The sequence below is a fragment of the Silurus aristotelis genome (genome assembly GCF_946808225.1).
Source record: "Silurus aristotelis genome assembly, chromosome: 1".
Classification (NCBI taxonomy): Eukaryota; Metazoa; Chordata; class Actinopteri; order Siluriformes; family Siluridae; genus Silurus; species Silurus aristotelis.
The window spans coordinates 29289335-29301834 of record NC_139574.1 but is presented as its reverse complement, the minus strand read 5'-3'; the positions used below and the strand labels follow the sequence as shown (position 1 = coordinate 29301834).

General features: G+C 38.5%; 1 protein-coding gene across 6 annotated transcripts in view; it reads right to left on the bottom strand.

The window, feature by feature from the left end:
• The window catches only part of LOC310741999 (F-actin-uncapping protein LRRC16A-like), a 53224-nt gene that overhangs the window by 39032 nt on the left and 1692 nt on the right, over nucleotides 1-12500 (bottom strand). For all 6 annotated transcript variants that reach the window (XR_014538116.1, XR_014538117.1, XM_083570489.1 and 3 more), the window contains exon 2: nucleotides 11630-11727. Coding sequence is in view for 4 of the 6 variants with exons in the window: in XM_083570489.1 (XP_083426615.1) it covers nucleotides 11630-11727 (98 nt within the window). In the remaining 2 variants the exon portion in view is untranslated. The remainder of the gene's footprint in view (nucleotides 1-11629; nucleotides 11728-12500) is intronic.

The following is a 12500-nucleotide window of genomic DNA, read 5'->3' as shown; positions in this document are numbered from 1 at the left end:
TGGTACTTCACCTCAGTCCTTATGTGTAACCAGCAACAGCAGATTATTTAGTCACATGGACACATGGCTGAATGCTCACAGTGAGAGTCAGGGAAAGTCACTGAAGCATGATTTGTCACGCTGTTCAGTCTGGCCATTTTGGCAAAATCTGGCACTGATTGCAATATATCCAGCTCTCTCTAGGACCAGTTGGACCGTTAGTTTGGAACAAAAACCGAAAGCTGACACAAGGAGTGCACATGATCCACAATCCCACAAACAGCCAATAAACAGCACAGGAGGAGAACCTGATCTCTAGTACTTCGTCTTGTATCAGACATGACGCAGGTTGTCAATTTCTTAGAGGTCTAAACATCAACCTACTTTCACCAAAAACACTGCTGAGCAGACACAGATGCAGATGCAGGGAATGACTAATTCCATACATGAAGAACCCAGGAAGGAAAATTAACCCTCCAGTACTGTCAGACGAAGTGCCTTTAAACCCGCATCATCATAATCATTTCACCACAGAGTTATCTGTTAATCTCACTCTTTCATCATGAGGGCATAAAAACCACAAAACTCCATTTACTCAAGGAAAATCTGACCAGAGTCATTTTTGTTACTCTTTGCCTCGATTTGTAATTAGTCCAAATGTCATTTATGTTACTGTTTGCCATGACTTCCATTACCCCATCCAATTGCCCCACTTCCAAAGCGTCCAAAGCGTTTAATGACTCTGTTGATGAATGCTAGATTTACGGTATGAAGGCACCAAAATTACTGTGACAAATGGCATTGCAGCTCATGTCTAATTAAAATCTGCAATTTTAATCAGACCATGCATTTTTCACATACTTCATAGTTGTGTTTTTTTTTTTTCAGATTTAGATTTAAATGTGATGTGCAGGATGTTTTAGTTTAAACCAGATCATTTCTTTAGTAAGCCATTTTTTTCCCAGCACAGGGAGGAGCAATCATTCTCTCAGTCACTCTCTCGGTCAATAATTCCTCTTCATCATAAGCAAACACTATAAAGCAGATGGTACATGATTCTTATCCCCAAGCACTCTGATGAAGTCTGTTACATGATGTAATGCACCGTAAAACACGCTCTGGGCTGTGTTCAACACACTACAGACGTGACTGAAAAATAAAAAGCACAAATTCATTCTGCAGGCTGGTTTTCCTGTCTGATAAACTGCTTCATATCATGTGTTTCTTGAGAGATCCACTATACGCTGAATGTCTGGTCATGATAAGTTGCAAATAAACCAAATATAGCTAAAATTCCCAAAACTAACTTAAATAAACAATCACCTGTGACAGACCTTTGATTATTAAATGTTCAAGGACCTTTGATTATCCTTTAAAAGATTACCCTTTAGCTGTGTAGCATTCTAAATAAATATTTTGCTAATAGCTTTAAAGCCAGATAAACACTAGAACTCATTCATTCATTCATTTATTTTCTCCCGCTTATCCGTAATTCGGGTCGCGGGGGCAGCAGTCTAAGCAGGCCCCCGCCTTCGACTGCTGCCCAATCCTCACAGCACCGTCCCTTACGGTCCCTCCTGCAGGTGGTGAGCCCACGGGAAGGCGGCCCCACGTCACTCCGACGTCACGGACCTTGATATTTCCCTTGTAAGGGACCCCTGGAGCATAGAGGGTTAAGGGCCTTGCTCAAGGGCCCAAGAGTGGCAGCTTGGCGATACCGGGGCTTGAACCCCAGACCTTCCGATCGGCAACCCAGCGCCTTAACCGCTGGAGCCACCACTCCCCACTAGAACTCCAAAGTAATTTTTTAAATCATCATAAATAATGAAATACACGCAAAAACAAGTACAGGCCCTCTTCTACGGCCATGCAACCGAAACAAAATAGGGCTAGCTTAAAATTCAGAAGCTCCTTTGTTGTTTTAACTAGTGATGTGACTAAACTAAACTACACTCTGTTATTGGTTGCAAGCTAATATTCTCTGCATTAAGAATCGAATGTTATTCAAGTTCATTTGCATGTGAAGGCAGACAAGCAAATTCTTTTGGCTATATATATATATATATATATATATATATATATATATATATATATATATATATATATATATATATATAGTGATACAATCTCTCTCTCTCTCTCTCTCTCTCTCTCTCTCTCTCTCTCTCTCTCTCTCTCTCTCTCTCTCTGTCTGTCTGTCTGTACGGTTTGGTACAATTTTAGTACAGTTTGGGGTCATTTGTGATCATCAACTGTTTACATTTTTAGTACAATTTAAAATAAAATGGCCACTTGATTACAAAAATATATATAAAATAATAATAAAAAAAAAAGAAAAAAAAAAAGAAAGAAAGAGAGACAGAGAGGTGTACACTTATACTTCTGCAGAGATCTAGCCATGTTCCAAGTTCCCCTGACACAGGAGACAGCTGCATGTGACCCTCTAGTGAGGTTCTGTTCTGTGGCTCTTCAGTACAATTAAAAACCCACAAAAACTGCCATTAGTGCAGCTTTCATCATTTTCCCTTTAGTCTGATTTATAGCTGCTTGCTGGAAGACAGCTAATTTACACTGAGTGCATGAGGAGGTAAAGCACACGCAGGCTGCAAGCATGTTCCTTTCTGTGATCTTATGAATGTATAAATCATTCCAGTCTGAAGATGAAACTTTCAGTTTTAAAGATTCTGAACAAGGATTCTAGGCTTTTGAAAGGTTTCAGCGATTAGCTAAGGGTTCTTCTTAGAGAAAAACATGTTGCTGAAGGTTAAGTTAGTATGGAATTCTTTACTGCGTGGCTTGACCTGCCAGGTGCTGTTTCAGATGTCTTTTCATCGTACTCAGATTGCACATTCTGAAAGACTTTATTGTTTCATACTCCAAAAGGGTCCAGGTTATTCCCTTGCCGTTCCTTTGTGGGAGGAGATTACGTAGGTGCCTGCCTTACCTTACCTTACCTCATTGCCTCACCTCATGGATAATACAGCTCTTTGAACAAGCAAGAGAGCTGGTCTTTGATATAGAGGTCTCTTTGTTAAAGTTTGGATGCAGAAAGACAAACTGGAAGAAGATACGGATTGGGATCAGACACAGTTTGGAGCGAATCGCTACTTTGCTAACTGTCCATGCTAGTCAAAAAAAAAGAGAAGAATTGGATCTTTACCAGGAAGTTCCTCCACGTATTTGTTGACTCCTTTGGTGCTCAACATGCTGATACAGAGGTGTGTTTGATGGTCTTAGATGTTTCTTGACCAGTCAGCTTTGTTTCAAACAGCCTCAGGTTAACCAAGTGATGGTTCTATGAGAGCGAGTGCTAATCAGACAGCATGCAGGAAAGATAAATCTCATTACACAGCTGGGGAATGAAAACACAAAGTCTACTCAGGGGCCTGTGTGTGTGTGTGTGTGTGTGTGTGTGTGTGTGTGAGAGCCTGCTGGGAGATTACATTGTCTAGACGAACACCGGTTATATGCCAAGTTTTGTTAAAGCCAAGAATACAAACGGTCCATCAAAACAGGACAAAACCATAGCAAACATCTTATACACTCTGAGAGGCAACAGGAAAAAGACTCAATAGCAAATTGAACTAATGTGATCTCAGTGTTTTAACAGAAAATATTAGTCTTTTAAAAAGGTCTGATGGTCACATGTCTATGACTTAAGATTTAAAAAAAGGAACTTTTTTGCAAACTCTGTTGAGCTAATATAAGCTGAAACCGGCTTAACAATGATCAAAACAAAAGAAATTGCTGGGTCTTTAAACCTGGACTTTTTATAGTCACAAAATCTGACAGACCCTATGGGAGGTTTAATACATTTCCTTCACACCTCTTTACACATTTTCAATGTAACTATGTAAAGCCTGTAATCAGTCAGCTCAGTTAAATGTGTCAGTTAGTGGAATGGAGCTTTCATGAGCTAAGAGTCCACTAACTGACACATTCAACTGAGCTGAAGTATGCCATGATTTCTATTGGAAAACAGGAAAAATGTCCCTTGCTAGCAATAAAGCTTATGAGATATATTGTTTTTTCCCCATAGATTATACAAATGGCTAAACAAGTGATACACAAAGTTAAGCTATTTTATGAGTTGCTCAGTAGCTCCTGGTTCCACATCATCATCTGACTGTATAAGAGTGTAGAAAGGGCATTACTCATAATCACACACTCTGGTACTCATGGTAGTTCTTGTTCTTTCTCTCTCTCTCTCTCTCTCTCTCTCTCTCTCTCTCTCTCTCTCTCTCCCTCTCCCTCTCCCTCTCCCTCTCTGAGTGTGTTTTGTATTGTTTTAAGATTTATAATCGCACTCTTGATATCACTCAAATGAGGATGGGTTCCTTGTTTAAGTCTGGTTCCTCTCTCATACGATCTAAGGGAGTTTTTCCTTGCCACAGTCGCCTCTGGATTATTCATCAGCGATAAATACACATAATTCACTTTAAATCTTCAGTTCTGTAAAGCTGCCTTGAGACAATGTCCATTGTGAAAAGCGCTATAAAAATAAATTAGAATTTGAACAAAGTGAATAAAATGTTGCAGTTGACAGAGAAAGTTATTTATTTTTTTTTATTATTGCCTCCATGTTGGCAGGATTCTCCTGGCAGTAGTGCACAAGGGCAGGTGTCTCCCTGTAGGCAAGAAGAGCTGCTCAACCTGTCTTGTCCCAGACACACAACACTCCACACAGAGTGGAAACGAGGCGGGATTCAAATAAGAATGATTCAAAGACAAGTGGTTAACTCCCAGTTTCTGTGGCATATCAGGATATCAGTCACCGTAAAAGATCAAATGCATGACGGTCATTTCAAACGTAAAGTATGTAATAAGCAAAGCTGTACGGTGCTGGTCAGGTAAAATAATAAATGGCAATAAGTGTTTGCATCCTTTTATACCACAGTTTAACAAAAAATACACTGTTAAAAAAACACATCAACTGAACTAGTCTTAACTGAAGACAACAGGAAAAAAAAGGCAGTGCTTGTAAAAGTCAAATTCGAAGCATCAACAGTGGAGACTCCTTCCATAAAGGAACTGTCCTGTGAATGAGCCATTATTGCAGAAACAATGACATACAATAACATACAATATAAATAGTCAAATGTCTGTGGACACACATGGTCATAGGTTTCGTATGTGCTTAATGAACAGTTCATTCCATATTTAGTTCCCCTTTACAGTTATAATATCCTCCACTCTCCTGGGAAGATGTTGCACTAGATTTTAGAGTTGGCTTGTGAAGATGGTGATCATTCAGCCACAAGGTTTTTATTAAAGTCAGGTACTGATGTATGGTGCAGAAGCCTGGAGTGCAGTCAGTGATCTGATTCATCCTAGAGGTGTTCAATATGATTGAGCTTTAAAGCCGGCCCCTCAAGAGCTTTTACTCCAGCCTGTCTAAAACATATCTTCATAGAGCTGGCTTTGTGCACAGACATTGCCATGCTGGAACAGGTTTGGGTCTCCGAGTTCAAGTGAAGGAAAAATGTATGCTTCCAACTCAGGGTGGAGGAAGAACCACATATGGGAGGAAAATTCAGATGTCCGAACACTTTTGGTCCATATAGAGTACAAAATAGAAACTAGAATCCATAATTCAACAGGACTAAGAAAAAACAAAATGAACAATACCACTCACCAAAGACCGTTTAGAGTGAATGCGACTCTTTTAAGACAGATTCGAAATTGAAGCCTCAACAAACACACCAAGACCTCCTCTCAGGAACACCCTGATGGAAACAGTACTGTATCGCCTGTATTGAAAAGGTCATGTTAATAATGTGGGTATACAGCCAACATGGATGTGAGTCACTACTGGGTTTCTGATCTTGAAGCTGACGCAAAAGGACGAGGAGACGTGTTGTGTAAACTTCGGTCAAAAGTGTACTAAAAAATGATAGCTATGGGATTTTACATCACCTATGTCGAGAAGCGATTTATTGGATCCAAAGATAATAATAAAACTTGAACATTTGTGCATAACATAAGGATTTGAAAATTTCCACCACTTCCCCATGGTGAGATTCTGTCTCCAGGAATATAACTGGTACAGCAGCAAAAGCCTGAGACCTTTAAACCAATCCCAAAGAATCTTAATGTATGGAGGCGTGGCTCTTTATAATAATGTTTACCCAGAGATCTCAAACAAACACACACACACTGTTCTGGTCACCGAAATGCCACCATTTCCACTCTCGTTATGCTGAATTACACTGAGAGCTGTATATAAACCCCCAGACAGCAAGGGACGCCCAGAAAACACAGTTCTATCAGAGATCTCACACACCTTCTAAACACTTCCCCAGGAACAGATTAGATACATGTGGAATTCCCCACTGCAGGGAAGTGGAGGTCAGTTTATAAGCTTTCCGATAAAAAAAAAAAAAATGTGTAAAGAGCTTGAGAAAAAATTAAAAGAACACAGATTAGTGGTGATTCTATTCTGGTTGTCAGGCTGTTTAAATAAAACCTGGGGGTGCTCTCCACTCTGTGGTGTTCTTTAGCCAGATGAGAACACAGCAGTCCCAATTCAGTGGCAGTGAGTCTCTCAGTGAGTTAAACTTATTATTCCAAATGAGAAAAGTCATTTAAAGCATTTGCTGTAAGATTATTGCAATTTCTGTCATAATTCTTACTAACTGTGATTCTGACTTATTTTAACCCAGACTCATGCAAGTTCTGAGTTCATTTTCACCGTTCACATTCCTTACTTACTATCCTAAAATGCTGACTTGTTATCTCAAAGACATGTCCTATCTCACAATCCTGAATGATTATTACAATATTCTCACATTTCTAAATGAATAACCTTTTATAATACAATATTCCAAGTTATAACCTGAACACTGTCTTATTTCTGACATCTCTATTTTGATTCATCTCAAAATTCTAACCATCTACTTCAAAATATTGACTAATTTACAGAATAACGTGCTGTGAGATAGGGATTCAATTAAATCATAGCGAGAACGTGATGCATTTTGATCATGGTGAAAAATCATTTCATCTGCAAATATAGAAAAAGATATATTTGGCACAGGAAAAAGGCAATTCGAATCAATTGTGGAAAGAAAGTGAATCAATTCAAAAGCAGCAGGAAGTCGATTTAACTTGACTGCAGGCTACATGTGTATACAAATACATACAGAGAGGATTAGAAGTTTATCGTTCCACTGGTGCTTGAGCACACCTTCAGAGAGAAGAGGGGATTACGAGGCCGTTTAATTTCCTTAAGGACTTGTTACAGGTGAATGGTAATGGGAGTACGGATCAAGTGTGTGTGTGTGTGTGTGTGCGTGTGTGTGCGTGTGTGTGCGTGTGTGTGCGTGTGCGTGTGTGTGCGTGCGCTGCAGTCTAGGTGATAGTGAAAGTGCTGACAATTTAATTATGCTTTGACATTCACTGTTCCTGAGAGCGATCATGTACAGATGTCCATGTTTAAAGCTTCTCTCTCTCTCTCTCTCTCTCTCTCTCTCTCTCTCTCTCTCTCTCTCTCTCTCTCTCTCTCTCTCTCTCTCTCACACACACACACACACACACACACACACACACACACACACACACACACACACACACACACACACACACACACACACACACACACACACTTTCCTCCACCACGACACATCCTGGAACCATCATTTTAATAACTATTGCACTATATACAGATAATTTGTTCAAAAGCAATAAAAATGTCTTGGCTGGGCATTAGGACCCTGAATTGCAGACTTGCCTCAATATCCTAGTCCTCTAAAATCAAGCCAAGAGGCTTGCTCACTCACTTGCATGTGAAATTTAGCAGGAGACACACTCCCCATGACACACATTTCATGCAATGCTAACAATCCAACTGTGCTAGCAAGTCTTTCTCCTTTCAGAACCTTCAAGACATGCTCAACTAAATATTTTCCACTGGAATGTTATAAATAGCCAGTAGGCTAATCAGAGGAGGTGTTTACAATAAACAAGAACACACACACGAACAAACACGTACGAACACACACACACACACACACACACGCACACGCACTCACTCACTACAGTTTCCCTCTACACTCTGAAATTCCACCCTCCATTCTATAGATCAGATTTAAATAACCCTGACTTCCAGATCTCACACACCTTCTAAATACTTCCCCAGAAAGTCTATTCTCGGAGAAGTAACCACTTTTTATTTATAAACGAGGAGGAACTTACATTGTCAAGCCAAAAGCTTATAATTCAACAAGCAGAAAGTTTAACAATGAGAATTATTTTCTTATCTTGAAAAAGCAGGAACAGAGCCTCTGCATTAAAAAGACTAATCACTGAGTGTCACATGGAAATTTATAGGAATGTATTACATGTTCTCATGAAATATACGCCATTCAGCCAGTGAACAATCTTAAGTCTCTTCAGGAAGACAATAAAAACGTTTATTTCCAAAAAGCTGTACTCACCACCTGTTTCCACATTCCCAATAGCTAATTCCCAACTGCTAGACGAGGTTTTTGCTGTCTCAACATTTATTCATCCAAAAGACTATCCCAGGAAAACCATCATAAGCAATGATGGACCAGCAATTCCATCACAAACTATCACATCAAAAGGCCATTCTTAGAAATGTTAATCAACCTAGCATGTGTTTAGGAGGTGGACGGAACCCTGAAGAGAACCTAGGGTTAGGGTTGGGGGGTTTATATCATTATATCATTGAGGGTTTATATCATTTTAAAGCTCTAATTTCAACCTTGTCTGAGTTGAGTGGAAGCACACACATGCATGCACACACAAAGCACAAAGTCTCACAAAACTACAACACCGCATCCTAAGACATTTTTTTCAATGCATGTTTATAAAACCGTATTCCCGCGATATCCTCTCCGGATTCACCATCGCCAGGATGAAGCTCTTACTGAAGACAAATGATCAAACCATCTTTGAATGGACAGACGTATCTTATATTTCTGATTATGTCAACAGCACAAAAACAATATTATTGAGGCTGTTGTTTTTATTCCTTTCGCACGTTAAATGTTTTAGTCGAACAAAAACAATTACTTACCATAAAAACGAGTAGGAGTCTAAAACGTCTAGAATACGTTTTGTAATGTTCTACAATAGAACATTTTCAATAAAATTTACATTTAAATTACTTTAAAAGATTGGATACAATTACTTTATATAAAAAACCACTCTGGTCTGCTTGTGATACAAAGTAATGAGAGTATGTAGTGTAAATATAAATCTATTGGAAAAATAAACTGTTTACTCCCCCATGTCCAGAATAACTCTGGGATTAGGAATATGCGAGAGCACGAAATCCGGGGGAAAGTCCAGCGATTAGCCAGAACCAAATCCAAAAAAAACAAAAAAAAAAAACATACAAATGTGTGTACATACAAAATTAAAAATTACAATTAAATTAATTTTGGGCGACTGCTGGTAAGATGAATAAATATATATTTTTTAAACATACAAATAAATAAACAAATAGGAGCAAGAGAAAACCCCAGTCTCATCCTGTTCCAGGTTTCACTATGCATCTGAGGCTTGGGATAAACCATTAAGATCTACAGGTGCTTTTTCATACAATAAAATATCACATCTCACCAAAACAACACCTCACTTCATTTCACCCCGACTAAAGCTCAGATTTCCTGCTGACAGTGCACATTTTTTATGAAAACTTACATTTCCTGAACTTTCCTCAGACTAAGTCAGGAAGATGAAATAAAAGCTCTCCTGGTCATGTTTGTGTCAGAACTTTACACCCTGAGCTGACAGTTGTGTGTTTGTTAGCTCAGTAAGAGGGAAATGCCCGAGTCAGCGTTTTATTTTCACGGCTAAAGAGGAATCGTGAAATTCTGGGAAAACTCGAGGGACATTCCAGCATTGTATTTTTCTCTCTGACACACACACACACACACACACACACACACACACACACACACACACACACACACACCCCTCTTTTCAGAATTAGAGTCAATGAATATAAAAGGGAATGCGTGTTGAATACAGCAGCAATTATAATCCGAAAGAAGAAAAGAAGACGTTAAAAGTGCCCCAGATGCACACATGTGAAAGAAATGACATGCTTTAGTGTCTAGAGCAAATAAAACCTTAACACCTCACAGCTCTACACATGACCCACATTTTTTTTTAAATAGCTAACAACCATTTCAACATTCTTAACTTCTATATATTACTGTAATTTCTGGACTATAAAACGCACCCATATATAAGCCGCACCCACTGAATTTGACAAATATTTTTATTTTTTAACATAAATAAGCCGCACCTGTGTATAAGCTGCACTAACGTACTTTACACAGGCTTTAACGAAAGACACGTTACACACGGTGTAACGGGTGAAATATGTTGCGCTTTTCTTTAGGAGCATAGCGGAATTTCGGAAAAGACCGGCACTGCATTCTTTCGGTATTACTGCGTGTGTTCAAGATTAGAATTATGTCCTTATTATTTTCTGATGCTCATTTCTAAGTTTCTTTGACTAACCCATAAAGCTGTTGCCAAGAAAAATAAAAAAGCACGAGTTTTGGAAACCTGTCTGTGCTTAAATGATTTATGTTGCAACTGGAGTTAGTGAACTCTCTCCCTTTACCCAGACTCAACGCGTTACAACGGCTTGTATCTAAACAGTAACAGGAACTTCCTCCTTTCTTTTACAACTATTTCTCTCGGGAGTTTATCAGTTTTTTGGTTTGAAGTTTGTGAAACCGGGAAAAACCCAGGAAAAATTCATAAATTAGCCGCTTCGTTGTTTAAGCCGCGGGGTTCAAAACATGGGAAAAAAGTAGTGGCTTATAGTCCGGAAAATACGGTAACTATAATTCCGACATAATTCATACTAACTGGGATTCTGAATGCTTATAACCCAGACTCATGCTATTTTTGAATTCATTTTCACCTTTCACAATCCTTTTTTTCTATCTTAAATTCCTAAATTATTATTACAATATCCTATAAATTTTTCTTTTAAATTGCTGAATGAATCTTAAAATTCTAAACTATTTATTTATATTGTTAAGTCAAAACTCAGACTAGCCCAATAATCAAAGTTATTACCTGAACTCTGTCCTGACATCTCTATTTTGATTCATCATCTCAAAAGTCTAACCTTCTACTTCAACATATAGAAGGTTAGAAGGTTTTATAGAAGCTCACTCTATAAAAACATGCGCTCCATCTCTGCACTGTTTGGATTGGGATTGGGAGTGTGGGATTGTGGTTGGAGGAACGCCGCTCTAAGTGAAGCTAAACCACAGTGTGGACATGTCGGAGCTCCAGCTCTATTAATAGCACTAAAGAGCCTCAAGGTTCTTCATCTCTCCCCTAACATCACCACCAGAACACACTCTGCACTGAGAGACTGCCTACAGGCTTGACGCTTTGAATCCGGTGACCTGCCTCCAGGTTTCGCCTCAGAGACGAGTTAAACGTGTTCATGCGAAAGCGTTTAGCCTGAGCATACTCTCTGATGGAGGTCTGACTCGACTTCATGGAGGATGTTAGGTAGTGAATGCGCAGAGACATAGGCGTAAAGCAAAAATCAATCCTGAGAATAGGTTTAGAAACAAGAGCTGTGTGTGTGTGTGTGTGTGTGTGTGTGTGTGTGCGCGCGCACTCACGTCCTGGAGCAGCTACTCACCAGCACTCTGTTCTCCACTTTATCACCTTTGACCTCCAGTTTGACTTTCTTCTTAAGAACCAGCTTGATTTTCCTCCCCACTGCATCCCGAACACTCTCTGAAACACGACCAGAAAAAATATAAGAACGGTTTCAGTTACAAACAAAAGGATTTGCAGTGTGATCAGTTTTCTGAAGCTCAAGATCAGTTTAATGTAAAGTTCACAATTTTCAGTTGGTATATCAGCATTTAGTATTGCTAACCACTATGACCATCTCCCATTTCCTCATCATGCTGTACAGCCATAGCCTTACAGAAAATCTCAAACATGAGAATTAAGATAGAGGAAGAAAAGTAAAACCTAAGAAGACTCTCATTTATATTATATATATATATATATATATATATATATATATATATATATATATATATATATATATATATATATATATATACATATATATATATATATATATATATACATATATATATATATATACATATATATATATATAATAGAGAGAGAGAGAGCGCGAGAGAGAGAGCGCGAGAGAGAGTGTAATCATAATGGTCATAATCATAATAAAAAATTATAAACATAATGGAAACAAAGAAAGCAAAAACAGCAGGAATTAATAATATATTTTAGAAAAGAGAGAAGGAATAGAATGGAAAGAGAAGAATGATGATATTAAGATGTTAAAATTAAAAGCGGGTTAAGGAATGAATTATGATTAATAAGACGGAAAGGAAGAAACATGAGAATGAAGAAAGAAATATTTTTTTTGCTGTCTTTTTTTTGGTGTGTCTCAAAAGAAAAACAGATTTTATATCCATCCAGCCATCCATCCATCTTCGCTCTTCATTCTGGAACTCAGTTTGATTCTCCAC